The sequence below is a fragment of the Melospiza georgiana genome, chromosome 1, assembly GCF_028018845.1.
Source record: "Melospiza georgiana isolate bMelGeo1 chromosome 1, bMelGeo1.pri, whole genome shotgun sequence".
Taxonomy (NCBI): domain Eukaryota; kingdom Metazoa; phylum Chordata; class Aves; order Passeriformes; family Passerellidae; genus Melospiza; species Melospiza georgiana.
The window spans coordinates 142677146-142705126 of record NC_080430.1 but is presented as its reverse complement, the minus strand read 5'-3'; the positions used below and the strand labels follow the sequence as shown (position 1 = coordinate 142705126).

Genomic DNA, 27981 nt, shown 5'->3' with positions numbered 1-27981 from the left:
GTGTCCGCCGCCTGACGGGCGGGGCGGCGGGAGCGGCTCCGCCCCCGCTCGCTGCCAGGGCGGCTGAGGCAGCGGCCGCGCCGTCCGCGCTCGCCGCGCTCCCGCCCCGGGGCAGCGCCGCGCCGGGAGGATGCGAGTGGGCGCCGCGGGGCGAGGCGAGGGCGCGGGCGGCCGCGGCGTTGGGAGCTCCCGGCCCATCCGCCGCCCCCCCGCCCCGAAAGAAGTGCAGTAGTTTGTGAAGCGCAAGATGGCGGCGCGGCCGTGAGCGCAGGCGGCGGGCGGGCGGCGGCGCGGGCTGAGGGGGCGAGGCGGAGCGGCGCCGGCAGGTAGGGACTCGCTCGGGGGGCTCTCGGCGCCGGGAGGCGGGAGGGTGACCCCGCTGCCCGGGGAGGCGCGCCCTGCGCCCGCCCCCGCTTCCCCCGGGAGCGGGCCGGGCGCTCCTCCGGTAGGGACGGGACAGCGCTGCCGCCCCGGGGCGGGGGCGGCTCCCGGGCGGCGGGGGCGGGCGGGCCGGGCCCCACGGGGACGGAGCCCGCGGGGTGGGCGCGGTGGGGCGGCCGCGCCCTCCCGCCTCCCCATTGTCTGGCGGAGGCGCTGCCCCCGCGGCCGGGGGTCATCGCCCGTCGGGGGCGGCGGGCTCCGGGTGGGCTGCGGGAGGCAGAGCCGGCATCCCTTGGACGCGGACTGTGCGTGCCCCCCGACCCGACCCGCAGTGGGGTCAGACCCCTCCGAGAACGAGCTCCTCTCCCCTTTCTTCTTCCTCCACCCCGTGCCGGGAGCCTGCACGGGGTTTTGCTCGCCTCAGGGCGGAGGAAAATCCGTCTGACTTGACAGTCAGAAAGGAGAATCAAGAAGTTCAATCCCGGTGCGCCCGGAGGAGCCGGCGAGTTCCTGCCCGCTGTCACCGCTGGCGTTCCGAAGGACGGACGGACTGACAGACTGACGGCAGGCAGCGAGCCATGAAGTTCTGGCTCCAGAGTTATCTTGCATCCCGTGGCGTTGCGGTGCGGGGGCGAGCATGAAGGAGCAGTACAGTGTGTGTGCAGGCAAAGTTGGGGAAGATGTCTGGTTTGCTCCTCTGGGGGTGCCTGGGTTTTGGGGTGCGTTCTGATGCTCAGCTCTCCCCTATACCAGGATGCGCAGCACTGGAAACCAACACCAACTTCAATAAACCATGTAATGGAGGCAGTTCTGGATCTCTGAAAGGGCTCAGAGTATCTGCAGTAGTGATTATTATCTGGTAGGTACTTGCACTTTATTTCTGAGCTGCTTGGTAGGTTAAATAGTTAATGGAAAGATGGGCAAGTTTACTGTGTAGAAAGAGTCATGGCAAATAGCAAAGGCTGAGATGTCTCGGTCTGAGGCTGACATAGGTGCCACTTAATTGTAAAATAAGACATATAGAGAGAGTTTATGGAGCATTTCAAAGGACATATAAGCATTGTGTAAATAAAAAGTGGATTTCGTTATGAAACTTGGTACATGAAAACAAATATTCCTTCAAACATAGGAATGAGAGGGGAATTTTAAAAGCTGTGCTGTTGGTTTTCACCAGCGGTCTGTTTTTTGTTTTTATTCAGAAGGATTTCATGCCAAAAAAAAGAAGGCTTGTGAGTACTTACAGAAACCCTGTTTAAAACAACCTGTGTGATGTAGACTAGAGAACTGCCCTAAATTAAGACCTCTTGGAGCAAAAATGCATAATTTAGAAACCCTTTTGTTACTTTCTTTAAACATTGCCAGCAAGGCAGTCAATTCCGCTGGTGGTGTTAAATGAATTCCCCTGAGCCGATTAGAAGTAGATGCCATTTTGTATAACTGAAATTATTTGCTTTTAAATTGAGGCTGGTGCTTCTTGTTTCTTGGCTAGACAGAAGGGCCCTCTGCTCTGATATTTGGATAACATTTACTGTGATTGTCCCCAAACTTGGCCTGGGGAGACACAGTACTTTGAGGTAGAGGTTTCCTTTGTGAGGCTTTCTTTTCTACTTTCCTAATGTTTCTTACGACTCTCCTCTGGATTATTTAATCTCTTACAACACCTTCATGTGAATGCTTTAGCTGGATCCAGTGTCCTGACATCTACCCTTAACTGCTGTTTATAACTGTAGTTTATTACAGGAATAGACAATATTTATCACAAACTTTGTCATAATACTTACCTTTGGAGACTTAGAGCTATGTGTTCAGCGGTTCTCCCTTGTGTAGATTCTCCACACTGAAGAATTTCTGTCCAATAATGGACTTTGTAATACTGCTAGAATTCCTTTTGTTCCTAATGTACCCAGAAGGCTGTTTCTTATGTCTTTTGCTTCACTGGGCCCTCTGTAGCATTTCAGTTGGGCTTATTGCTGTGGCTGAGATTTTCCCCTGGGTTTCCCATGATTTTATATGTAGTCTGAGGGAAAGGTTTAAATTTTGGGTAACTTTCTCATCTAGTTGTGTTTGGTGACCCGTTTGTTTGTATGTAACTTTAGAAGAGTCTTATTTGAAAAACAGTCGTTCATCTTTGAAGTCAGATTCTTTCCTTAAGTCTGAGTTCAGGACTTTTTGCAGCCTGGAATTTTTAAAGAACCAAGCACACATTACCTGTGGGTTTTTTTGTTTGTGAATAATAAATACAGCCGAGGCACAATCACTTGCAGCTAAGCTATGGCTAATTTTTATTTTGGTGATCAGTTTCTCTTTACCATCAAGCTGAGGTCTAGTAAAGATTTCACAGTATCAAATTCAGAATTTTATGTTTTCTAATTTTTATAAATCCTGAGCTTGCTGTAAATTTTTCAGAATGATCAGTTAAAATCCTGTGTGATAACAGTTGTGGAGTCATGGCGTGAGGGAGTGTTCTGAATGTTTTTATCTGAGTGCATGGACATGCTGTTCTCTTCTGCATGTAAATGGTCAATATTCCCTCTCCTTGTGCTTTAGATGCAGGGTCATTGATCCATAAATGTCCAAGATGGTTTGCTTCTGAGTTGTCAGGGACTTGTAAACAAGTGATGCAATTTTCAGTTTAGTCCCATTTTCCCTTTTGTTTGCTTCCTATTTCCTAAATAGGCAGCAGTAGTGAGTGTAGTGTTCTACTTGTGTAGCTCCCCACTACCTGTCAGTCCTGTCACCTTTGCTGAATATACACCTCTAAGAATACAATTTTCTGTTATTATTTAAGTTTCTAATATTGTCAAATCAGGCATTAAAGGGATGTGACTACTTATGTTTTCAGCATTACTAGTTCTATTAATTCGAATTTACTGTCTTTTATTCTTTTATTTCAATTCATCTTTTCTCTTTTTTCTCTCTTTTCTCTTTTTTCTTTTTTTTTTTTTTTAATTTTCATGGCTAGTTGAGGACTTTCCCAAATAGTCAAACCATTTTGCTGCATAAACAGTTCTTTATTTTTCTGTGGAGGTGGAAGCCACCAAAATGATACATTTCCTTATCCTGTACCAACCAGATGGCATTTCATAATTCTGTGCCTTGCACCACTTTCACTGATGGTTCATTTCCAGTTCTGTGGTCTTTCTGTCAGGAACTGGATGGCACTTCAGGGGGTCCACTCAGGTCTTTTCATATCCTTCAGAGTTCAGTGAGCTGTAATGTATTTCTTAGAACAATGCCTGTACTACCAGTGACTTCTTTCTAACCCAAGAGATCAGCCCAAACTGAGCAAAAGTTGGCTATTGTCACTTGCTGGAAGGTGTGCGCCACTCTTTTATCCTTTAGAGCTTTGAGATCATAGGAAATGTTACAGTTCAGTATAATTCACTGTAAAACAGTATAATCTGAAGGGGCAGAACATAGCCTACATTTATTGTGCCATTGAGATTATAAAACACATTGTCATGCTAAAGCACAGAGGACAGGAAAATTGCTGACAACTAAAGCGTGGTTGGAGAACCTTCAGGAGAAATTGTAAAGAACTTTCAATATTGCTGCTGTTCGCACTTCTTAAAAGATCTAAAAGGTAGCAAAGAACTTCATGTTGCAAACATTCTTTAGCATAATCTCTGCTTGTGCCTGACAGGTGTAAAGGAACTTTATGTATTCTACTTCAAAAGAACAGCTTCTGCATCGTGTTTGGAGCCATTTAAGAAAGTGACTTTGGTATTCTGGGCTCACTGAATGCACCTTGGCCTTCCCTGGTGGTGTTTTGCAGTATGTTGCTCACCTTCCTTGTCTAATGGTCTCTCTAGGATTAGGAGGAGCCTCACGTGCCTTGAGGGGAGCCCCAGTGTGAGAGCATTGCTCAAGGCTTGAGGGCTGACAGCTGTGTGTGAGGAGGGGCAGCCAGAGCTGTGTAATGAGGAGTGTGTAACCCCAGCCCTGCTGCTTGGCACAGCCAGCCTTGGTCTGGGAGCACCAAATGCAAGGACACAAATGAACTTTTGAGCTTTCTAATGGTTGTGGTAAAAGCTCCACATGTTCAGTACTCTGAACCTTCAAAGCCATCTTCAAACCATGTTTATTAGATGGAAAATAGCTCACAGTGAATTCTGTGAATGGGTAAACATAGAGATTTTAGGGCTTGAATCACTGTTTATAGGTTAGGACTGGGATTATTTTAACATTGTTTCAGCTTAGAAAGGTGCTAAGGAGTTCATAGATGGAAGTGCATGTTTGTATAGTCGAAGGCAATCTTGGTAGAGGTCTCTAAGCTTGCCTTTCTTAAAGCTATGAAATAGATTAATGTACACAAAATATGGTATTAATGTGATTACTTTCCTCTCTGTGTTACAATGGAAAAACTTGGTTTGTATGTCAAAATACTGTTGATTTTAAAACTCTCTTACTGGCTCTGTGCATGGGTGTAAGGCTCTGTCTTGGTAATTAGGTTAGTTGAGATCTAGACATGCTGTATGTCTGAAAAAGAGTAGAGGAGAGACAATGGGGAAGGAGTTAGAAAAGAACAATTATTAACTACCTGAGTGTGGAAGGCTGGAAGTAAAATGTTAGTTACAGCTGTAGGCTTCCTCAAAGACTCCAGATTTCCAGTCAATCTTTGGAATACCTTCAAAGTAGAAAGATACTGCCTTTTTATACATGGACCAGATGCCCTCAGCAAATCAGTGGAAGCTGAGAGTGCTCTGCAAATCCAAGTTGTCTCAGGAGGAGTTGGGCACTTGGCAGCAGTTGCCAAGTGAATTAGATGGAGCAGGCATGAAAGCTCAGGAGTTTCTGTTTCTCAGCAGGATTTCAGCAAGGTAAAATGCATTTGTAGCTGCAGTGGAATTTTTGGAGGGTTCAGCACTGCACAGTGTTCAGCCTTGTTTGCTGTGTTGAATACTTGATGGTTCTCTGTCCTCCAGACTTCTCAGGGGGATCTGGTCTGACAAAAGGCTCACCACACTTAGAGTGTCTTGTGAGTTTGGGTTTTTTGCTCATGGATCAGTTTGAGGAATTGGTGTCCATACAAGGTCCCTGCTGGCATTGTAGGTATCTGCTTAAATATGATGCAAACACACAGAGCTTCACTACTTGTAGCTTATGAGTGTTTTTTCAAATTTGACTTATTAATACATTTTACTTAAAATTTTTGGAGGAATTAGTTGGTGAAAAGAGAACTATTGCATTAAAAGTAGTAATTTAGCATGGAAGAGACTACTTTTGGTGAGGTTTTTTGTGAGATGCCTACAACTTGGGGTGTTTATCAGTCCAAAACCATTCATTTTAACTCTAATTCTTGACATGTAGCTTTTTTTTTTTTAAAACTCTCTATTTCCTTGGTTCCTCCATGGGAAATATAAGGCTTTGCTAATATCAGCTGTTTGTTTCTTTAGGGGGAAAGGAGGGAAGAGATGGGAGAAAAGAGTGGTATTGAAGAAGAGTAAGTTTACTCTTTCTACATATAGTAAGAATTAATCACAAGCACACACCCTTAGAAAGATATATTAATAATTGTCCATAAAGTCCAGAGAGGGGAAAGTTTTACATCACTCTGTACACTGAAATTCAGATTCCTTTGTGTTGAAAGCTTTCCAGTATATTGATATTTGCATGGATGATGACAGTGTGAGCACCATACCCTGATTTCACACTCATTGACAAAGAGTGAGGAGTACTTTGACTGCAGTTTAAGCCAGATACATATAGGCACAAGGTATTTCTAAGTTTAGGATTTGCAGCTATGTGCTGCTTTATATGAGTGACTACCCTATTTCCAGATGTAATGTCAATTACAGCCAGTAATTACTGTCTGTGAATTACTGAGCAGGAGCCCTCTCCTTCAGCAGGCAGTGTTTGAGCCCTGTTGCTGCAGAGACAGAGGCTGAGGGTGAGAGCTCACTGGAGGGTTGGGGCTGAACATTGCTTTGCACCAGAGCAGCTTCAGCACTACTTTGTGTGCAAAGATTCAGGCATTTCCATCCAAAGCAATGAAGTAAAAAGCTCAGTCAGCCATTTCATCTTGAGATACCCCGCCCTCCGAAACAAATATTAAAAGGAAAATGTAGGTTTTGGTCTGTGCATATCCCACTGATTTTCACTGATTAAGTTGATGCTTGTAATTGGGGTCTAGACAGGCTGTGTTTTGCAAAATATAAGTATCTTCTTAAAATTTCTATAGAGAGAGTTACAAGATTTATGTAATCCCTTTGATATTATATTTAACCCAATAACAGCTTGAAAAGGAGTCTGATTAGCTTACCTTTGTCCTAGATTCAGTTTTAATATCTAATGTTTAAATGGAGGGGGGACTGATCTTTATTCTTAATGATTCGTGCAGCCTCAAAGCACAGTGGTTTCTAGTTGTGTGCTGCCTTTCCCACTGGGGGATGCAAACAAAAGAACAATAATTTCAGACTCCTCCTTCAGTTTCCAAGAGAACCTTAGCTGCTCAGGGATAGCTTTGAATTTTAAAAGCATCTTTCTTCCAAATTATGTATTGATTGCACACAAAATAGCAGTGCTCTAATATGCAATTTAAAACAAATGCATGATGGTGCTCATTTGTTTTTAATGCTGCTTTTTCCAGCAGAAAAACAAAAAGAGGGTTCTATTCCCATAAACCAGTCTTGCAAAATCCTTACAAACATTTATTAGTCTAGACACAAAATATTCTCACCCAGCCTCAGCTTGACGATGACAAAAAAACGCAAGCTAATATTGTACTTGGCTGTCAAAAAAGGAAAAGAGGGAAAAAAAGAAAAAGCTTGCCCCAGGCTAGTGAACCAGTAACATTTTTCTGGGGCTGCTTACAACAACAGATGCATCTTATTCCCATGGGGTTTCCAGCCCTGCCTATTTTCTATGCTAAACTTGGGCACTCTTATAAACATTCTCTTTGAGCACCACACCCCAGTTGTATCCTGGGCTCCTCTGATTTGGTTGATTTAATAACCAGACATGTTCATCTTAGCTCTCCTGACCTGCCTTTGTATTTCCCTGTCTTGCCCAGGTATCATTTAACTAATGCATTAATTCAAAAGCAGTCCTAATGTATGGAACCCAGAATAATGGGATAGGTGATTTGATCATAGCTTCAATCTGAATGTAGGGAACCCTGATATAAACAATTTCTCCTAATTTTGAGTTGAATTTATGCTTTCCATAACTTTTGTAAATGGCAAGTGATTCTCATTGTTTGATATTGTGGTGGTTTGCAGAGATTTCTTTGTAAAGCAATAAATTACATCAGGGATTGTTACTTTATCTCAACATACACTCAGATTATTAATTTTTACTTCTGTCCTTTTCCTAGAAAACAGTGAATTATGCATATCTTGTTTTTCAATTAATGATTAGTTCCTGTTTTTCTAAATTTATGTCTAAAATACATTTGATTTGGAAATTAAAATTTAACTTAATATGCACCTAAATGGCATAATGTCTGTATTATTAAACTGCTGTAAATATGTAGCATATCCAAGAGTACATTTATTTAAACATTACTTTTTTTTTTAACCTACTGATTTGAGAGACAAATTATGATACTGTTTTAGTACTCCCTAGAGTGAATTTTTTGTTTCTATGATGATGTATCCATGTCTGTTAAGATTTTTCCCCTGGCAGAGTTTATCCTTAAGCCTGAATTGGAGATCTTCTACAGAAAAAATAAGCTGTCCTGCTTTTTAAAGTTTGAGGCAGGAACTTCTGTCATTCAGGAAATAATTTCTACCTTCACTCAGTGCAGATGTCTACAAATTGAATTTCTGTGTATAAGGTTAGTAGTTAACTGCCAATAATTCAGTGTTTTCACTGAGAATTTCCACCTTAGTTAAGTAAAAAAGTAATGACATGAACAAAAACTACCCATTATAATACTGATTTTTTTTTATATTCCATTAGTAAAAACTTAGCTGTTTGCAATTAGAACAGAACTTCCAGCAGTAACTGGTGCTTTTAATGATTATGTCTGGTTTAATGTCAGTAAATAAGATAGGTGTTTGTCCTGTGAGGGAATGTGTTCAGTGTGTTCTTGAAACATTAATGTAAATTAACAAAATCTTTCTGTTTAAAACTTACAGTCTAAATAATAGGTGTTTTAAACATAATACTGATTCTTCTCTTCCTTTCCCCCCCAGCTGTCATGCTGTTTTGTGCTGTGTAATGTTTTTTAGGCTTTTCTGTTACCTCTTACATGTGTTACCAACACATACAGTATTCCTTTAAAAATTTTACTGCTCATTCTCATTTAAATCACTGAGAGTATGATTTTGACCCTAGGATATTTATGCAGCTTTAAACTACCTATATTTTTTAAAACAGAACTAATCTGTTTTTCTTACGGTGTTAAAATCTAATGCAAAAAAAAGAAAAAAGCAGCTCCACAGCTACTAAAGTACAGTGCTTTAGTTAATTCCATATTTTCCACTTAAATCATGTTGTGCTAATTTTCCACCATTATACTTGAGAGACACAAAGTGAGAGAGGGCAGTCTGTTTTGGGTGACCCTGGCTCTTACTTCCCTGGCAGGAAGAGCATGGGAGGTTTGTGTTTCTCCTGCAGGGGTGGCTCCCATGGCAGGCAGCTCCAGCAGGGCAGGAGGTGCAGCCTCCAGCTTTCCTCAGCCAGTGCCTCCCAAGCTGGGGATTGTCCTCTCCAGGGTGCTGGGAGTGACCAGAGGGGGCACACGTCTGGCTCAGAGTTAGTCACAGAGGTCAGGTTCACAGTCAGAGTTTAGGAAATCAGCCTGGGAAGCAGTGGAGCAGGGAGCCAGCCTGGTGAAAGACCTGTTGATTTTTGGTGCTGCATGGAAGCCTTTGTTCAGGTGAGCTGGGAGCAGTGTGAGACTGCCAGGTGCAGCAGGGCCTGGGAAATGCTGGAACTGCAAACTCCTGTTCTGTGCCACGGTGAGATCCTTGTTCTGATCTGCTGACTCTTCATTACCCCAGGGTAACCTGAGTACACAGTCACCTCTCAGACCTCTGCAGGAACTGTACTTGAGATTCATCTTTCCAATCCACACATTGTACTTGAAAGCCTCTGTAGTCCCCTTTTACCTTCCTTGTCACTGGGCTGATAGGCAGTGAACAATGTTTATCCACTCTCTGGATGAATGACAGGGGCATGGGGTGGGGGTGAGGGAATTGGTCTTGTCACACATAGAACAAGACATTATCTCCCACAGAAATCAGCAGGAGTGTCTGAGGAGTACAGTACAGTGCTCAGCAGGGGCGCGGAGTCACGTCACTGTTGCAAATAAAAATGCTTTGCTTTTCACAAAGGTTAGCTTGGTACACAGTGGTATTTTACTAGATAATTGAGACCTGCAGAGAGTGTTTATGCAGGCAGCTTGGACTATCCTCATTTTTCTTTGTTATATGATTGAACACCTCAAAATCCTGAGGAGAAGCATTAGAGTAGAAGGGACTTTTGAAGATTATCTAGTTAAGCATCCTGCTCAAAGCAAAGTTATCTGTGATGGTAGGTAGGGTTGTTCAGGGTCTTGCCAAGTTTTAAAACTTGCAAGGGTGGAAATTCCTTAAAAATCCCAAGCAGATTTTTACAAACTCTCCAGACAACTGGTTACAGTTGCTCACCAGTGCTGAAGTGCTGTTGCTCCACCATCTCTGTGCCTCTAAAGGGATCTGCAGCAGTCACAGAGGATGTTGATGTTGCAAGGAAAGACAGGCCTGAGTGAGCTTGATAGTCTCACCCTGGTCCTGGCAGTAATTTAGTGCTGCACTGAGAATACTTGCACTTACACCAAGTACTGTGAATACACAGGCAGGAACTTACATGTTTGTTTTGACTTGTGAATGTGCTGTTCTGTGAGCAGCATTGCTTGGATCAGGTCAGAGGACAGCATCCTGGAGGACTTCTGTAAGATCAGCTGTACTTGCAAGCATGGACATAAAATTCTTTTGCATTTTCCCACTATGGAGGAGTCTGCCAGTAGAGAGTGGGTTAATTCTTTGTTGTGTCTGTTCTTATGTGATTTGGTTTACAATTGTAAAGCTGTTATATTATACTGGAAACATTCTGGAGCACCTTAAAAAGAACCTTATAAAATACCAGACCTCAAGTAAAAATTTTTGCATCCAAAGTGGAGATGCAAATCACATGCCACTGAACATAAAGGAGTTTTTATGCACTCTGCACTCCTTGGCCTTCTCACAAAGTGGAAGCAGACCTGCAAGGCTGGGGGAGGCTTTAAGGAGCACATGGGGTAGGAATCAAGCAGGTGGATCCAAGGCACACAGGAAGGGTTCTGAGCAAGCACATTTGAGCAAAAGCTCATAGTGGACCAAGTGGTAGAGAAGATTCTAAAGAGCAGGTGAAACCTTGAAAATGTGCCTTGCAGTCTTCACCTTGACATGGGATTACAAAGGTTCATGCAGTAAAATTGATCTTTTTTGCTTTTCAATTGACACTCCCAGGTCCCTGTTTTTTCCTCATTCATAAAACACTGGTTCATACAAACACTGTGTTTATACATTTGTTTCAAGTATTTTGGGACCCTTTACAAGTTATTTAAATGATGGGTCTGTGTTCTGGTGTATGCATGTGTGGAGCATGTAGCAGTGTGTATTAGTGTCACCTGGTCAGTTCAGTCCCTGTTTTCAGTTTCTTACAATAGATGGAATGAGAAATTTTCACATTGTTTCTGTCTTGAGGCTGCTTTTATTCCCTGTTCATTGAGTTTTGGGGGAACATTAGCTGGTTCTAGAGTAAAATTAACAGAGTGAGGAGGGAAGCAGGGAGAGGAAGAAAGGCAATCTCCATGTAAAAGCCATATTATCTTTCTTTTACTGAGCAGCTCTGTGCCTCAGGGATTTGACATAGGAACTTGAAATTTGGCATGGATCTGGCCTTGAGGTCTGAGAAGTGCATTCCACTGTTAAAAAAAAAGGCAGAATTGAGTCACAATGTATCACTACCTTTTTGTATCCAAGGTAGAATTTGCAGGATGTTTTATCACCTGCTCTTGATCATGCTTTTATTCCTGTCCTGCACATCTGCAGACTGCTTTAAACCACCTATATTTAATGGATCCTCCTACTCTGTTTATCTAGGTTCTTGTATTGTCATGCATCAGGGTAGTCCTTGACCTGCTGCTGCTCCTTGGGCTCCTGCAAATGCCCCTGGCGTAGCAAAAGGTGCAGAAGCATGGGGAGCTGTCAGCCCTGAGACCCAGTCCTACTTTTAAGGGTAGAGTGCCACTAAGACTCTTATTTGCTGTTGAGAAGTGCCATTTTGAGTGGTGACAGCCAAACATTACTGAAAGCAGAAAGCAGCCCATGTGAACCTGGTTTCCAGTGTGACGAGGGCTCGTGCAGTTGGTTGGAATGGGTGGAGGAGGGGAGAGGAGAGTGAGACAATCTGTGCTGGGCTGTGAAATCACCTCAGAATCCTGGGGGCTCCTGCTCAGCACCAGCCATGGCTCAGGAGTGAGCTGGGCTGTCTGAGGAGACATCTGCAGGGTGCAGCCTGGGTCTCTGGAGGAGCTGAGGGTGTCAGGGGACACGAACTCCAGGAAGTCAAGGGAAGGGCTTGTTCTTGCAGCACTGGACTAGGGCCTGGGAAAAGGAATGGCTCTAGAAATTTTTCATCTGGAAGAAAAAAAAAAAGGCAGAATGAAGTTGAGAGGAGCATTTTGTGAAGTTGTATGTGTGCCAGATTGTTTCATTTTAAAGAAGGAAGTCCCATGATAATAAAACCTTTTGGTTTGGTGTTTTAAGGAGAAACTTTTTTGATAAACAGTTTTTTGAATTAATAATTTCTTACTGTTCTACTTTTTTTTAAGCCAACATGAAAAATTTGGAGGGTTGAATTAAATGTTTTTTCAATGCAGATGAAAATTTGTCTTCGTGTCAGTAATTTATTTCTTCATCCTTTCTGTTTTGTATGTAACAGCACAGCAATTAAAATAAAATAGAGCTGTAACTATGCAAAGAAAAAAAAATTCCCTGACTCTGCTGCCATTTTATTGGGTATGATAAGCATTTACACAAGTCTGATACTCACTTTCAAAAACAGTCATGCAGAGATGTCTGACATTAGAAGTACTGAGTGCTCACAGTTTGAATTGGGCACTTCAGAGTCAATAAAATCAAGGTCTGCCTGTGTGAGTGTAGCTGCCAAGGGGTCTGTGTCACACAGCAAATACCTGCCCGTGTCACACAGCAAATACCTGTGTGTGTGACTGAGGAGCAGAGACATGCACCATTCATGCTAAAGGTGCCTCTTGGTCAGTGTACCCTGGTTTTTGAGATATTTGGTCATTAGCTTTATATGGCCAGACACAGAACCTGGTTATGGCTTTCTGTGTCAAAAGCAGGGCACAGGTTCCTGTGCTCTCTGCAGGTACCTGGAGAATGTGCTGCAACAGAGAAGGGGAATGTTGGTCATGGAGCAGTCACTTCTGGCATGGAGTTGTGACATTCACTGTGATGGAGCTGTTTGTTACCCATTAAAACCAGCACTGAGGGGAGGTAACTGGGAAAGCCCAGTCAATGTCCCTGTGCCAGGCTCCCTTCAGCCCCTGCTGGGCTCTGTGTCAGCTTCCCAGTGCTCCATCCTGCCTTTGGCACAGCCTGCAGCTCTGCTGGGCACTACAGCAGCCTTTGGTACTTGCCTCCCTCATCACCAGCCTAATGCAGCAAGGAGCTAAGTGGGCCTTATCTTTGTAATACGTGAGGACTTCTGCTGAAATCAGTTTGATAAGTTTCACTCCCATGTTGGATTAGTACCAGACCTTATTTTAAAAGAGGAATTAAATGTAAATATTGCAGGATTAACAGAGATGTGGCTTTATTTTGGAGTCATAAGCAGTAAGGCTCTCTGAACTTTGCAGATAAGGAACAAGTGAAGAAAATGGCACTGCAACAAAGTCCTTCACCCTTCTCCCTGAGAGGCAGCACAGATCAGAGTGTATTAGCCTACACTGAGCTCTGCAGAATAGTTTCTGACATAGATACATCTACTCTGATAAAGGGTAGTAGAAAGAGGCTAAACAAAGGATCAACCACTGCATATTGTCATGGGTTCTAAGAAGGCAGCATTTTCTGTGTGAAGTGGCAGGCAATTTGTAATCTAGGTGGATTTAAAAGTTAGAAGCAGGTTCTATTGCTTCATCTCCTGAGCTGCTCTCTGCATATCCTTAAAATCACATTACATGGGGCTGGATTTTTTTTGGCATGCTTTTCCTGCAGACTGGATGGAAGTGTCATACAGCAGGCAGGGAGCAATGCCTTTTCAGAAAGCATACACCCTGAACACACAGTGAACATTTTATGTAAACTCATTTCTTTTTCTTGCTGCATCAGGTACTCCTGTTGGGGGGAGGGAAGGAGGAAGTGAGTAAAATTTTTTTTTGAAGCAGGTTCTTTCATGTCTGTCTTCTGTGGTCAGCTCTGTCTTTTCCTTCTCAAACTGTAATCAAAGGGGCAGAAGGTTTCTGCCTCCATTTAGAAAATATTTATATGTCTTCATACAAATCTGCTATCAAGACAACTTTAAATGTTGAATTCCACTCTGGAATGAATCTGTCTTAATATAATTATTAATTAATTGGGATTGCTAACTGTTCATGTTTCTGAAGAACAGTGTCTGAGAAATTGCCTGCTGAAATATAAAATATCAGATTCTGGACTTTCAAAAAGTATGCCTGCACTTGGTGGCTTATGTTCCTAGAAAAACATCTGTTTTGTGGGCTAATTGGCTAGGAATGTTAATTCTGTGAAAATCTGAGGTGAAATTACAGAAGGGGATGCAGTGTAAATAAAGTTTTTCTTCAGATTCCTTTATTTAAAAATGCTGCTTTTGACATAAAATAAACACCTGGATTATTTAATTACAAACCAAATTACACAATACAATGTCAATATTCACAAGGAGGGATAAAAAGAGAAAATCTTTCACAATATTTTGTCATATATTTGACTTTAAGGTGTATAAGGGACAAGCAGAACCTTTCACTGAAGTGATGACCTTCAGGAATTCATGGCACATGAGGGAGGTCTCAGTGGCCTAGAGACAGGCAAGCACAGACTGGCACAGGAGTGCCCAGCCTTAACCAGGGGAAATGCTTGAGCAGAGGAGAACACATAGTGAGTCTCAGGTCAGTTAGAGGGATCTTCATTCCCAGCTCAATACAGGAAGAACTTAGTAAAAAACAGTCTGTAAGAACCTGGAGAATTGTAACAAGGGCTTACAACAATTGTAACTAATTGTGGCAGACCCACACTGTTACTTCATTTTGTTGGAGTCATGGTGCAGAATGTTGCAGACCTTACTGAAGTCAAGCTATGTGGCAAGGTCCCACACATTCCTGTAAGCAGAACAGGAGAGGTATTTTAGAGGAAATGAAGAGTCCAGGGATGATGCATAATTGTTTGGATAAACTGCTCAAATGTGAGTTTTCATAATCCCCTGTTCAATTGAGAGAACATGTCAAGCAGGGTGCTACAGGTGGAAAAATCACATATAGCTCCAGGGAGGAGGGAATGGAGGTTTCTGTAAATCTGTAGAGGCAAGAAGGCTGGGAAGGGTTGCAGGCATCTCATTTCTTGAGATTTTACTGAATGCTGTTGCAGCTCTTCATAGCCATGAGTTAAACAGGGTTTTGACATTCACAACATCCTTTAAAAAAAATTACACAGTGTAGTCAGAAGAACAGAGATGCAGCTTTTGTTTTCTGAGACCTGTTTGCATCAAAGAAAAGTGTTGCTATCATGGTAATCAGAGGAGGGACACAATAATCTCCTTATGCACTATAAGCAAAACTGCAGCACAGCAGAGATGTGATACAGATTTAGCTAAAAGCCTGCAGGTGCTGCAATTGCACGTGGACCTGTTGGCTCACAGGCACTGTGAACAGTGTTGGGTACACAAGGAGACTGGAGAAGAACATTTATTGATTTGTTGAACAGGTTTTCCATTCCTTATCTCCAGCCTTTCCTTCAGCATGCTTCAATATTGCTTTCACTTGCACTCCAGGCCATCCCAGAAGGGGACCCTTGGCAGGCACCTAAGCTCACTCAGACTGCCCTGTGTATAGATTCTGTGTGCTGTGCTAGAGATGAGGTACTGCAGAGTACCACAGTCCCTTCTCAAAACACAACTTCAGCCAGCAAAACTAGCTGTTAAGTTGCTTTTTAAAATAGGCATTTCTGGCATTTCTGAAATTTTACTCAAAATCGCAGAAACATTAGGTAATACCACCCAGCTCTTCCCCCAGAGCATTGCTCAACGTTGTCTTGGCAGTTGTCTTCCCTTTTGTCAAGAGCCCTCCAGCCCCACAGAGAAGCAGCACAGTTAATAATGCTCTACCTCCTGTCCCTTGAGACTCCAGACAAATGGATCTGTTCAGCTTTGCTTCATGGTTCTCTCTCTGCAAAGAGAAATGAGGTTGCCTGCAGTAGGTACTTTGTACATACATGAAAATAAATATCTTTTGCACTTCTGTGCTCAGTTTTACAGACTGCCACTATTAGCTTATGGAAGAAGGATATCTTTCTACTCCAGTGCCATTAAATAATTGTCATCCTGGAATGATGATTACCCAAGGTTTATTGAGCATTTTCAGTGTCCTTAATGCCATGTAACCATATCCTTGGCATAAAAGCATGTCATGTGAGGCTCTGCACTTTGGATGTAGTCACAGATGTAGTGCAGAAGGTGGCTGTTTAGAACATTCAAGGAGGATATTTATGAAGCAGTAAGGTGACACACAATTTCAAAAACAGAGCTTACCAAGCAGCACTGGGTGAACTGGGAGGAACACTTTGGTCTTTTGCCTAAAGAAAAAAATGTGTAGCTAAGACTTCTGCTTGGGATATCAGTCTTTAATGCTTTTTCTCTCTGTGTTACAGTTTACACAATCAGTCATGTCTCTGTTAGTGCATAGAGGCATGAAAACAGATTTTAGTTTATTGCCAAGTGCTAGCAATCAATTGGGATTGGTCTTCAATTGGAGAATGACATTTGGGAAACTAGGAAGAAAGGATAGTTGTCTTTTGTCTGTCAGAGTGCCTTAAAAAGACACTGTTTTGCCTGTTTTCAGACCTGGAAGAAAGGTCCTGCATATGATTGTGCTCGCATGTATAATGCAATAGAAAAATACTGTAAACCTGTCTTTTCTGGGACACTTCACAGCCTGTGACATGAAATACATGACAGAGCCAGTAGTGGAGATTTTGTACTGGGCTCAAGTTGGTGACAGGAAGGACTTGAGCTCACAGAACAGTCAAGGGATGCTGTCATAGCTTAGGCAGAGCAGTCCAAGGGCAAGACTGGCCTCGTCAGTGTGCCAAGAAAAAGGCTTCTGAAGCAAGGGAAACAGTCAGGAAGTTACCTGTTTTACACCATCCTGTTGTTTCATGAACTGAAACAAATCTCAGTCTGTAATAAGTGGTTCAGATTTTGCCTTTCTTATCATAGCTTCAGTTATCTCTTCTTGGAATGGGTCTGCTGGTTTCAGGGGATGAGCAGTGGCACACTAAATGCCAAAGGACTGAATTACCTTAAACTGTAATATGTAGCAAAAATAGAAATTATTATTTAAATTAAACTAATTCCACTGTCTCTTCTTTACTACAGGTGGTGGATGTGGACTTTAAAACAGTGTGTCTCAACATCTCATCCTCAACTATTTTTAATCTGATTGCACTACGAAAGAAAAGCTGCTAATGGGAGAAATGTTGAGACTTTACAAGAACTGACTTGAAGTACCGAAAGCCATTATTATTATTATTTTATTATTACTATTATTAATCAAGAAGAGCTTGAAGCTAAGTCTGTATCTGACCAGTCGTTATAATTTTCACAGTAACAGTCATGGCAAGTAAACGAAAATCAACAACACCCTGCATGGTCTTAGCCAATGAGCAGGATCCAGATCTAGAAATGGTGTCAGACTTGGAGGAAGGACCACCTGTGCTCACACCAGCAGATAACCCTACAGCAGAGGGTGTGACAAGTGATGAGGATGCTCATGAGTATGTGGATTCAGACAATAAGAAAAACACAAATAAAGTAGAAGGTGGTTATGAGTGTAAATACTGTACTTTTCAGACTCCAGATCTCAATATGTTTACCTTTCATGTGGATTCAGAACACCCCAACGTAGTGTTAAATTCATCCTACGTTTGTTTAGAATGTAATTTCCTTACCAAAAGATACGATGCCCTCTCAGAGCATAATTTGAAGCACCACCCTGGAGAGGAGAATTTTAAATTGACTATGGTGAAACGTAACAACCAGACAATCTTTGAACAGACAGTAAATGATCTCACTTTTGATGGGAGTTTTGTTAGAGAAGAAAATGCTGGACAGGCTGACTCTTCTGAGGTCCCCTCATCAGGGATCTCCATTAGCAAAACTCCTATCATGAAAATGATGAAAAGCAAACCCGAGGCTAAACGTATTGCTGTTTTCCACAATGTAGTTGATGACATTCCTGGTGAAGAAAAGGGAACTGAAAATGAGCCAAACTCTGAAGAAGTAGTAGAAAACTCCCCAGCAGCAGTTTCTGAATCCAAACCAAGCCATTCAGTTGTGTGCAGTGCAGCAGATGTGGCTGGGGCAGTAGTGACCCCAGCACCAGTGCTTCAGCCTGGGGTGGCACAGGTTATAACAGCTGTCACAGCTCCACAGAACTCCAACCTGATTCCCAAAGTCCTAATACCTGTGAATAGCATTCCAGCCTATAACACTGCTTTGGATAACAATCCTCTTTTGCTTAACACCTACAACAAATTCCCATATCCAACCATGTCAGAAATCACTGTTCTTTCCTCTCAAGCCAAGTACACAGAGGAGCAGATTAAAATCTGGTTTTCTGCTCAGCGTCTGAAGCACGGAGTGAGCTGGACGCCAGAGGAGGTGGAGGAAGCAAGGAGGAAACAATTTAATGGCACAGTGCACACTGTGCCCCAGACCATTACCGTTATTCCAGCACACATTTCGGCCGCTAGCAATGGCTTGCCTTCCATTTTACAGACATGCCAAATCGTTGGTCAGCCAGGACTTGTTCTCACTCAAGTTGCAGGTACAAATACGTTACCAGTAACAGCCCCAATAGCTTTGACTGTAGCAGGAGTCCCAAACCAAACACAGTTACAGAAGAGTCAGATTCACAGTGCTCAGCCTATTGCAGAAACCAAACAAGTAGCTGCCATTCCAGCCCCTCAGCCTATCAAAAATGAATCCACCCTGATGAATCCCGACTCCTTTGGCATCCGAGCAAAAAAAACTAAGGAACAGCTGGCAGAATTGAAAGTCAGCTACCTTAAAAACCAGTTTCCTCAAGACTCAGAAATTGTTAGACTTATGAAAATAACAGGGCTCACTAAAGGAGAGATCAAAAAGTGGTTCAGTGATACACGCTACAATCAGAGAAACTCAAAGAATAATCATGGGATTCATCTCAACAGTGATTCATGTGCCACCATTGTTATTGATTCAAGTGATGAAATGAATGAATCTCCAACAGGAGTCACTCCACAGAGCAAGCCGTCTTGGGCTACTTTTCCTGATTTCACCCCACAGAAATTCAAAGAGAAAACGTCTGAACAGCTGCAAGTCCTCCAAGCAAGTTTTCTTAATAACCCTGTCCTTACTGAAGAAGAGATGAATAGATTAAGAGCCCAAACAAAACTGACCAGGAGAGAGATTGATGCCTGGTTTGCAGAAAAAAGGAAATCAAATGTCTTGAAGGAAGAGGGAGCTGACGTGAATGAAAGCAATGCTGGCAGCTCAAAAGAGGAGTCTGGAGAAACATCTGTGGGAGATGGAGCAGCAGCAACAAAATCAGGGTGTTCTTCTTCAAGCAAAATAGGCAAAAAATCACCAGAGCAGTTGCACATGCTCAAAAGTTCCTTTGTCCGTACTCAGTGGCCATCTCCACAAGAATACAACAAGCTGGCAGAAGAAACTGGGCTTCCAAGATCAGAAATTGTGAGCTGGTTTGGAGATACTCGCTATGCCTGGAAAAATGGTGGATTGAAATGGTATTACTATTACCAGAGTGCCAGTGCAAACAGCCTGAATGGCCAAGGCTTTGCAAGGAAGAGAGGGAGAGGAAGACCAAAAGGGAGGGGGAGAGGGAGGCCTCGGGGGAGGCCTCGGGGAAGCAAGAGGTTAAATTGCTGGGACAGAGGTGTCTCTGTCATAAAGTTTAAAACTGGAACAGCTATCCTGAAGGACTATTATATGAAGCACAAATTCCTTAATGAGCAAGACCTTGATGAACTGGTAGCCAAATCTCACATGGGATATGAGCAGGTCAGAGAATGGTTTGCAGAAAGGCAAAGAAGATTAGAACTTGGAATAGAGCTGTTTGATGAGAATGAGGAGGAAGATGAAATGCTGGATGATCAGGAGGATGAGGAAGAAACAGATGATAGTGATACTTGGGAACCCCCCAGACATGTTAAACGTAAACTTTCAAAAACAGACTGATGTACAATTTGGAATTTGGGGGCCAAAAACCTATGAATTAGGTTTGATGTTATGGTGAAGAGCCAAATGATTTTTTCATGGCCTTCAGTTTAGCAAGCAGCTGCTCAGCATCTTCCTTCCACCTCCATGGAAGAGTACATGGGCAAGATGCTACCTGTGCAGGCAAGAACTGTTTGCTTTGTTGCTCCAAGAGATGAACATCCTCAGGCCTGGCCTGGGACAGGGGGTCACAAACCAGATCAAGTTCAGCTCCTCCTTTTCCTCACTACCGATGGGAAGGTTCATGTTCATCATACACCGACTGCTTCTCAATATTTAATTGCCTTATGTTGTTTAATTCCAAAAAAACCACAGACACTTTTTTTGTTGTTGTTGTTGCTGTAAGAGAACATTGCCTGCTTGTGAAGGAGGAAAACACAAAAACATTAGATGTCTTTTTGCAAACATCACTTCATCTGAAAGGTTTCAAGGCCTGGGTTTATTTCTTAAGGAAAGCATTGAAAACAAAAGAGAAGGGGAAAAGTGTGACAAAAGGAACCAATGAACCTAGGGGTGAGGATTGATTGGTTTCAAAACATAAGGTGACATCTGCACCTTTTGCATATCTTCAGAGTGTTTTGGGTTTACAGAACTTGGACTGAAGTGTTCCTTGTTGATAATTATGAGCTAACTGAATGAGTCTGATGCTAGAAGATGCTTTTTGTTACAGTCAGTGTAATCAGTGTATCCCACATCAATCTAATTTAAATGCCTGACAGACTTGATGCAGTTAATAGAACACTCACTTCTACCTTGTGCATTCTTTCCTTTGTTGGAAATAGTAAAAGAAGTACTTATATTTAAAAAAAAAAAAGTAATTTCTTGAAATCTGACACTGAGTTTAAGGATAACAAAAGACAAAAACTGCCTAAAAGTTGTTCAGAGTTGCTTAGGGGTTTTTAAAAATACACAGATACAGAGATGAAAAACATCTTTTGGTACTAGTAAGAAAGGTTTTGAAGTAAATTGTGGCAATGGCATGGTGTTTAATTTACAAACAGAATGAGCTATATGGCTTTTGGATGCTTAGTAATTACAAACATGTTAGTGATGAATTGTTCTTCAGTGGTAGCCCAGTTGAGTGATGTGTGTGCAGGGTTAACTGTCAGACATCCTAACTGAACTCACTGTGCTGACTGCTCACAGGACTGCTGGGTGAACACACCAATTTCTGGAGGTGGTTTGATCTTCTTGAACTGAACTCCAGAAGTAGTTTAATCTGATATAAAACATTCCCATCTTAAATAAGTGTATATAAACTAATAATTTAAAAAAGCTATTTGGTCTCAATACTGTGAAGTTATAGTGCAGTTTGAATTAGCACTTTAAAACAATGGGCCAAATTCACACAGATTTTGTTTAGGCAGATGTTTGGCATTCTAGAGAACTCTTACTCTGAGGAAGAGTAGTTTGTATTTTTGCTACTGCCAGCCTGCATTTTTATGGATAAGTTACTTCATATTTAGATGTCAAAAGATGGTGATGAATTGGTGCTGCTGTCACCAGCACTGTCTGCTTTTACATTGGCACTAATGGATACTAGCAATCTCCTTTTGCACATCTGACAGCATCTTCTCTGTAGGCTTCTGCATCTGATGACTAATGAGAACAGATTAGTGCAGAGAAAATGGGACCTAATGTCTCCCCATCTCCAAGAACCTATGCTAGAATTTTAGAATTAGTCTTTCTTCTGGACTGTGATAACTCAAAAAAACCAAGAAAGCCCTTTTAGTCATGATTTTGTGAAGCAGAGGAGTCCATGTTGGATCTGGTTTTCATATATGATTGTGGGTGAAGCCCAGGCTAAAGTAAGAAAGGGAGTAATGTCTGACAAAAAAAATGTTGTTAACCTCCCAGACCTTCCTCTCTGGACTCTTGCAGCTGCCCTTCTGCTCACAGATTGAATAAACTCCCTGTGCCCCAGGAGGATGTTTCATAGAAAAGCCATTTACTGGGTTACCTCTTCTGACTGTTTTAAGATTATTGGGGAGAAAAAGGCAATAGCTTTGGTATGTGTCATGAATTTGATGATGAAACTATTCCCCGGCTTCCAAGGCTCAGGTTGGTGGGACACAAAGTGGCCAGCATTGCCAGAGAGGAATAGCCAAGAATCCTCATTTTAACTTTGGAGAGGGGCAGAAGGAAGCCCATGTTGTCAGCAGATTTCACAGGAGTGTTTATGACTCTGCATGTGAGGTGGTACAGGAGAGATCAAGGTCTGGCCTTTCCAGCATGGGGTTGGGAGGGATTCTCCTGTGTCAGTAGTGTGGATGATGGTAATAGTGTGCTGTTGTAGATGCCAGCAGATACAAGAAAGACTCACGCTAGCTTCAAGCTCTGTTGGGAATACAGGGTCAAAAATCTGTGCTTGCTGAGTAGGAAAGAACAAAGCTAGAAGGAAAAGATGCTATTTTTAAGTTTCCAAAAATATTAAACCAAATCCTTGGGAATATGCCTCTAGCAAGCAAAATCTGGAGTTGCCTTAATCCTTGAAGCTGACCCAGAATTAATTTTCTTTTAAAAAAACCCAAAAACCCAAAACAACCAAGCAGCTTGTCCAAATAAATATCTCCATTTTTGTTAGCAGAGACTTATCTAGGTTAGCTAGGAATTCTGTATTTAAAAAATGGGGGAAGATACAAAGATCCAAGTTAATTACGTGATTGAACTGGGATATTTTCCACTTTGGCAGTGTTCTATTAAATAACACTCAGCTACAAAGGTAGGCCTTAGCCCATCTGGTCTGAAAAACACAGGAAGAGGAAATACATTGTTTATCAGACTAAATATAGTTGGATTGGAGGTCTTCTTTCAGTAGAATGGTCAGAGACAGTGGCTGATGCATACTGGGCTAGATTTTCTGTTGTAAATGTTAAAGTTCCATGTATTCCACTGATTATACCAGTATTTACAGCCCAATGAGAAAATTATCTCTTTGCAGAATATAAAATTTAGATTAAACCACGTGCTGTGGATCAGCTAATGAGAGATGCAGAGTCCACACATAACATGTTGGGCTACGTGCACATTTTAAGCCCTTCAGTTGTGCCAAGGATGAGGAAAATCTGGTTGTGTTCAGCCTGGAGACAGAAGTTGTGTGCATTCATTATTGCCCATAGTCTGACAGTTATTTCTGTTTGAAGAGTCCATTAATTCCCTGTGTGTTTCGTGTTTACAGCATGTGTATATTTGCACTGGGAGAGAGGCAAACTCCTTCCAGAGGCCTCCTGTGTCAAGGCTGACAGGGGAAGTGTTGGAAAGTGCTGTAGTCAGTTGTATCTGTGATTTGTGGTCATGGCTGGTGGGAGCTCAAAGCTGCTGGTAGCAGTGGTTTAGCCCAGATTCACCTCAGCCACCCTTAGGCTGCTGTGGGCACTGTGCAGTCACCAAGAGAAACAGAGATGGCCTGGTGGGTGCAAAGGATGTGGCACCTTCTCATTCTGCCAATCCCCTGGAAACTCCCTGAACTCAAGCACATCAGCAAGAGTCTTAATTTATTGATTCTGAGCACCTCTGTGTTCATCAGCAGTGCATCCCTGCAAGCCTGGCTCCCTCCTATAGTTTATGCACACTTCCAAGGTGTTTTGGAAGCTCTTTGGGCTGAGTTATGCTGGCAGTGGGAAAGGAAGGGGAAAGAAAGTACATCTGCCCAGGGGTGAGTGTCCATGTGACTTTATTGATTTTCCTGCATGGTAAGAACTGTGTCTAGATGAACCTGTGGTATGTTTTCTGTATTTCTGTTGAGTTCATCTCTTAGGTTTGAGCTCATTATGAGCCAGGCTTCAGTGATTGTCACTGACACTGAGACAGAGAAGCTCTGATCTTGCTTAGATCTTACCTCTGGGTGCTGGTTTCTCAGTCTTTGTTGGGAACCACTACATCAGAATTCAGTTGTGAACATCAGTTCCTTTAGAGCTAAGCTAGTGCATTTCTCTTCATCTACTGTTTCTGCCAGGACTGCCTGCCCTCATGATGCCAGTTGTGCTGTCTCTGGAATTAAGCTGAAGAGAGAAAACAGATAATCCTGTGCCAGAATGGAGAGGGAAAAGAGCTGAAAGACAGAAAGCAGGGTTACAGTCAGGGATGACAGCCACCATCACGATATCGTCCTGCTTCATGTTTTGCTCTCACTTCCTAGTGCACTGAAAGAGCACAGTTCCATCTTAAACAGTTCTCTCTTCCCAGCATCACCTCTCAATGACCCCAAATTAGTGTTGGAAAAAAGAAAGTCAGGCCTATATTCCCCTGGAGGTTTGAATGAACTAACAGTGCTGGCTTGTGAGAAGTGAACAGAAGGGAAAACGCAGAAGCTTGAAGGCTCTGAGTTTTGCTTGCCCTGCAGAATTTACTTTTCTAGAAGATGATAAGCAAAACAAGTTTAACTCCTTCTGTTCTGACAGGAGTAAATTATTACAGTCACGCCTTTTTAGCACATAGAAATCTCTTTGTCTGAAAGCAAAGAAGAGGAAAGATACCTAGTACCTGATTATTAGAATTTAGTATATCGTCTCTAATACACTGTAGTAAGTGAGGCCATGCCTTTTATAACCTTGTCTGGTACCATGTGAAAACTGCTTTTTCATTGCATTATGAATTGTAATTCATAATTCAAAGTTACTGACTGTAACTTTGATTATTGAGAAACTCAAGCATTGTCCACATATGACATGAAATGATTTTCTAATGGATGATTTGCTCACCTTGAACAAAAGCAGATTTTCTTTTTCTCTCCAAGAAATGCTTGAGGCAGGCAGATGCACTCCCTTCCCCTCTCCAGAGCAAAGGAAGGATTTCTGGATCCCATACAAAGTGATTCATGGCTGTACACGGTCCCCGTAGGCCAGCAAGCCCAAAGATGCAGACATTCTCCTCCTCCGTTTTTCTCTGAAATGAGAGCACAGCAGTAACTCTGACAACTGATCTGTGGCTGCTGAGTAACCAGGCTGTGGTTTAAGGTGGGGAGTGTTTTCCCTTTTGCACTTAATGGAGTACTGTGTATTCAGGCTGGATGTCAGTGTTTGCTTCTGTAAATATGGTCGTAGCGGTTTGCGTCCTCCACCTGAGTCCAATACCTGTCTATATTCATATCTCCCAAGGAGAGAAGATAATCTTTAAACTTCTGTAGTGTTAAATACCCCTGCCCTAACCTGAAGGCACAAAAGTAGAGTGCAATTAAATATAGCTATTTTCTTTAATTTATTTTTTGCTTTGAAACAATTTTGCTTGCATTTAGTAGTAATAGAGAGATAGTATCAATGACCAGAGAACAGTAGAACTTTGAGAATTGTTTATAATACCTGGAATGATGGTGTAAATTAAAGATGGAAAGGGCTAGTAGAGGATTCAGTTCCCTACACTGAACAGTGCAGGGTTAAATCTGTATTCTCCATCCAGTTTGGGATATTCTAGGATAAGTAGATTTACTAAGAAGCATGACATAAACTTATCAGGTCAAGTTACTTGAGGTTTGCTGATGTGTTAAAATTCTGTAGGAAAATATTTGGAAATAAGAATTTCAACAGAAATTGAAAAATCCCCTTAATGGCTACTAACACACAATAACTCAAATTTCTGCATTTTTCCCTACTTCTAAAAAGGGATATTTTGAAGCACAGGTGGGTTATAGCCAGTATTTCCAAGTTTAATGGTTGGAGTTCTTGGGGATTTTTCTCTTTCTGTGGTGAAGAGCATCTGCACCTTTTCAGTGAACAGTTGTTGCAAAACCAACTCACACAATATTATGAAATGTAGAGGGATAACTGAGCATTCTGTAGCACTTTTCATGAATTAAGGTGGGATTTGTCTGATGCATGTTGATGTCTGCACTGGGGCAAGACACTGTAGGTATTCAGCAGAACAAGGAATTGCAAACCTGCTCATCCTGCATGCCTGGAGTGGCTCAGAGGAACTGCACCCAGCTCCACTGACTTACCCTGACCTGCAGGCAGCTGCTGACACTGCAGACATCTGACATTACTGAGGGATCTTCTGGCTGGATTGCAGCACTGATCTTTGTGTTGTGCTTAGCAGTGGTACTGACCTCTGCTTCCAACTTGATGCTTGTTGGGAAATGAGGTGTTTTTGTTTTTTTTTTCCTTTTATAGACCAGGTAGCACTACAGTGGTGGATAAAGTAACTGATCCTTGGTTATAATACTGTGGCATAAAAATGCTTTGGGTTTTCTCAAGTATTTTAGAGATAAGGTTACTGTGTGAACATTGGACTGTCCATAACCTAGAATGTGTTAGGACACATAATATTTGTGTCCTGGTTGATGAAAGTATTTCCTTATGCTTATTCAATACTAGATACCTGTCATGAAACTGTCCCTAAAGAATCTGCTAGAATGACAGAAGAGTCAATTCCTCATCTGTGCTATGAGATGATCAACCACAAGAGCTCTGCTGTGATTTCAGAATGTTCCCCATCTTCCAGCTTATTTACAAAAGTATTTCCAACCCTACATAGTTGGCTATCTGCATGTATGCTTACAGTCTGTACAGAAATGCACTAAAATGAGTTGCCCTACCTGGGAAGGCTTTATATTGTACAGAAAATGTGGCACTAGGTACTGCTCTTCATGTGCACAGGAGAGTTAACAGGTGTCAGTCTCGTTTACAGAAATGATGGCGCTTTGCAATTTTCTATAATATATTGCAATATATTTAAATGTCCTGTTTGACATGTGAAATGAAATTAAGTTAATGCATTGTTATGTATTTGAAGTATGAGGAAGATGATTCACTAACAACCAGCAAGGTTTTTAGAAAGGTGTCCAGTATGTAGCTGTCTGTGTGATCTGTCTGGTGTACGTGATATTAAAGGAAGCAACTGTCACTGTTTAGAATGAAGAGTTTCTTTTGAATGATGCAATAGCTTACAATGTCTTTCCTTTGTAGCTGCCCAGTGTGGTGAAGGGGAAGCAATTCTTGAAAAATTTCAAGATAACTGGTTAACTGTGAATGGGCCTAATCTTTCGTGAAACCAAGAAAATTTTTGGACACACACAGGACTTGAATACTCAAAAGGATTGGAACTTAGTGTTGTGCCAAAGTTAAACTACTGCAGTTGGCAGTTCTGCACTGTAAATAGAAGACTGATTAAAAGACAGCTTGTAATAAAAAAAAATCAAATTTTAATACAGTACGTTTTTATTCTGATACATGATGAAAACATTCTGTTTTAAACCTTTTTTGAAGAGGCTTCAGTGACCACTAGATTTTGTCCTCTTATATTTTGTTTGGCCTAATACTATATGTTTTAGTAAGATGGGCTCTATTGCCTGTGTTCTTTGATATGTGATTAAGCTTATAGCTTTGAGTGACCAAACATTTTACAGAGTAAAAGTTCTTAGAAACAGTATAATGTAACTGATATTTCTGTGTCTTATTTATCAGGCTCTGCACAAACTTGGAAAGTTGTGCTGGATTTGTACAACTCGTATATGGGAACGCAGCATACTTCTGGATATTACAAACCTAAGCCTTTGTGGCTGTATGGATCTTGTCTTTGGATTTATTTTTGTTATTTTTTTGAGGCAAAGAAACGAATGGATGCTGCTGTAAAATATTTGTAATATTGCCATTATTTCTTTCTGTAGCAATTATTGCTTTTGCTTCAACAGATAAAGAAAATAAATCAGAGATAGAAAAATCCTAAAGACGCTGGTAGAAGAAAGGATCATGTGAGAACTTCTGAAAATAAACTTTGTAGCAAAAATTTGAAAACAGAAATAATGGAATAAATGTCTCCTTACTGAGTGTGTGTGGTTTTAAGAGGTGGTGTGGAAACCAGGAATCATGTCTGTATGAAAATGTCACAAACCAGACCTTCTCAAATGTCATTTTCCCTGTTACACAAAACGGAATTTCACCAATTCCTCAGATGCACTGAATTGGGAGAACTGGCTTGGCTGAGCAGGCAGTGTGAGGTCAGCTCCAGTGTGAGTCAGTTCAGCTGCTGCTGCTGAGCTGTTCTGCCGTGTCAGCCGCCCAGGGACGTTCACGTGATTTCTCTCATTAGGGCAGATGCTTTTTATTGTGGCATTTTAAATATTCAGGGTGGGAAGAGTAGGGATGACAAGGAACCACCTCCTTACTG

General features: G+C 42.0%; 1 protein-coding gene across 3 annotated transcripts; it reads left to right on the top strand.

Annotated features, from left to right (window-relative positions):
- The first annotated feature begins 203 nt into the window (after positions 1 to 203).
- ZHX1 (zinc fingers and homeoboxes 1) lies at positions 204 to 27640 on the top strand. 3 transcript variants are annotated; one of them, XR_009115654.1, is made up of 4 exons: positions 204 to 326; positions 1135 to 1240; positions 16981 to 20394; positions 26781 to 27640. XR_009115654.1 is itself a non-coding variant. In XM_058041666.1 (3 exons), exon 3 carries the CDS (start codon positions 17218 to 17220, stop codon positions 19840 to 19842), a length of 2625 nt encoding a protein of 874 aa, XP_057897649.1. In that variant the 5' UTR covers positions 204 to 326; positions 1135 to 1240; positions 16981 to 17217; the 3' UTR covers positions 19843 to 27640. The 3 variants fall into 3 exon arrangements, 1 of the variants encoding a protein (XP_057897649.1); XR_009115653.1 differs by having other exon boundaries at positions 16981 to 24836; XM_058041666.1 differs by having other exon boundaries at positions 16981 to 27640.
- Positions 27641 to 27981: the final 341 nt, after the last annotated feature.

Excerpts from the sequence above, each read along its gene's own strand:
- ZHX1 (XM_058041666.1), top strand. The coding sequence starts at position 17,218 with ATGGCAAGTAAACGAAAATCAACAACACCCTGCATGGTCTTAGCCAAT.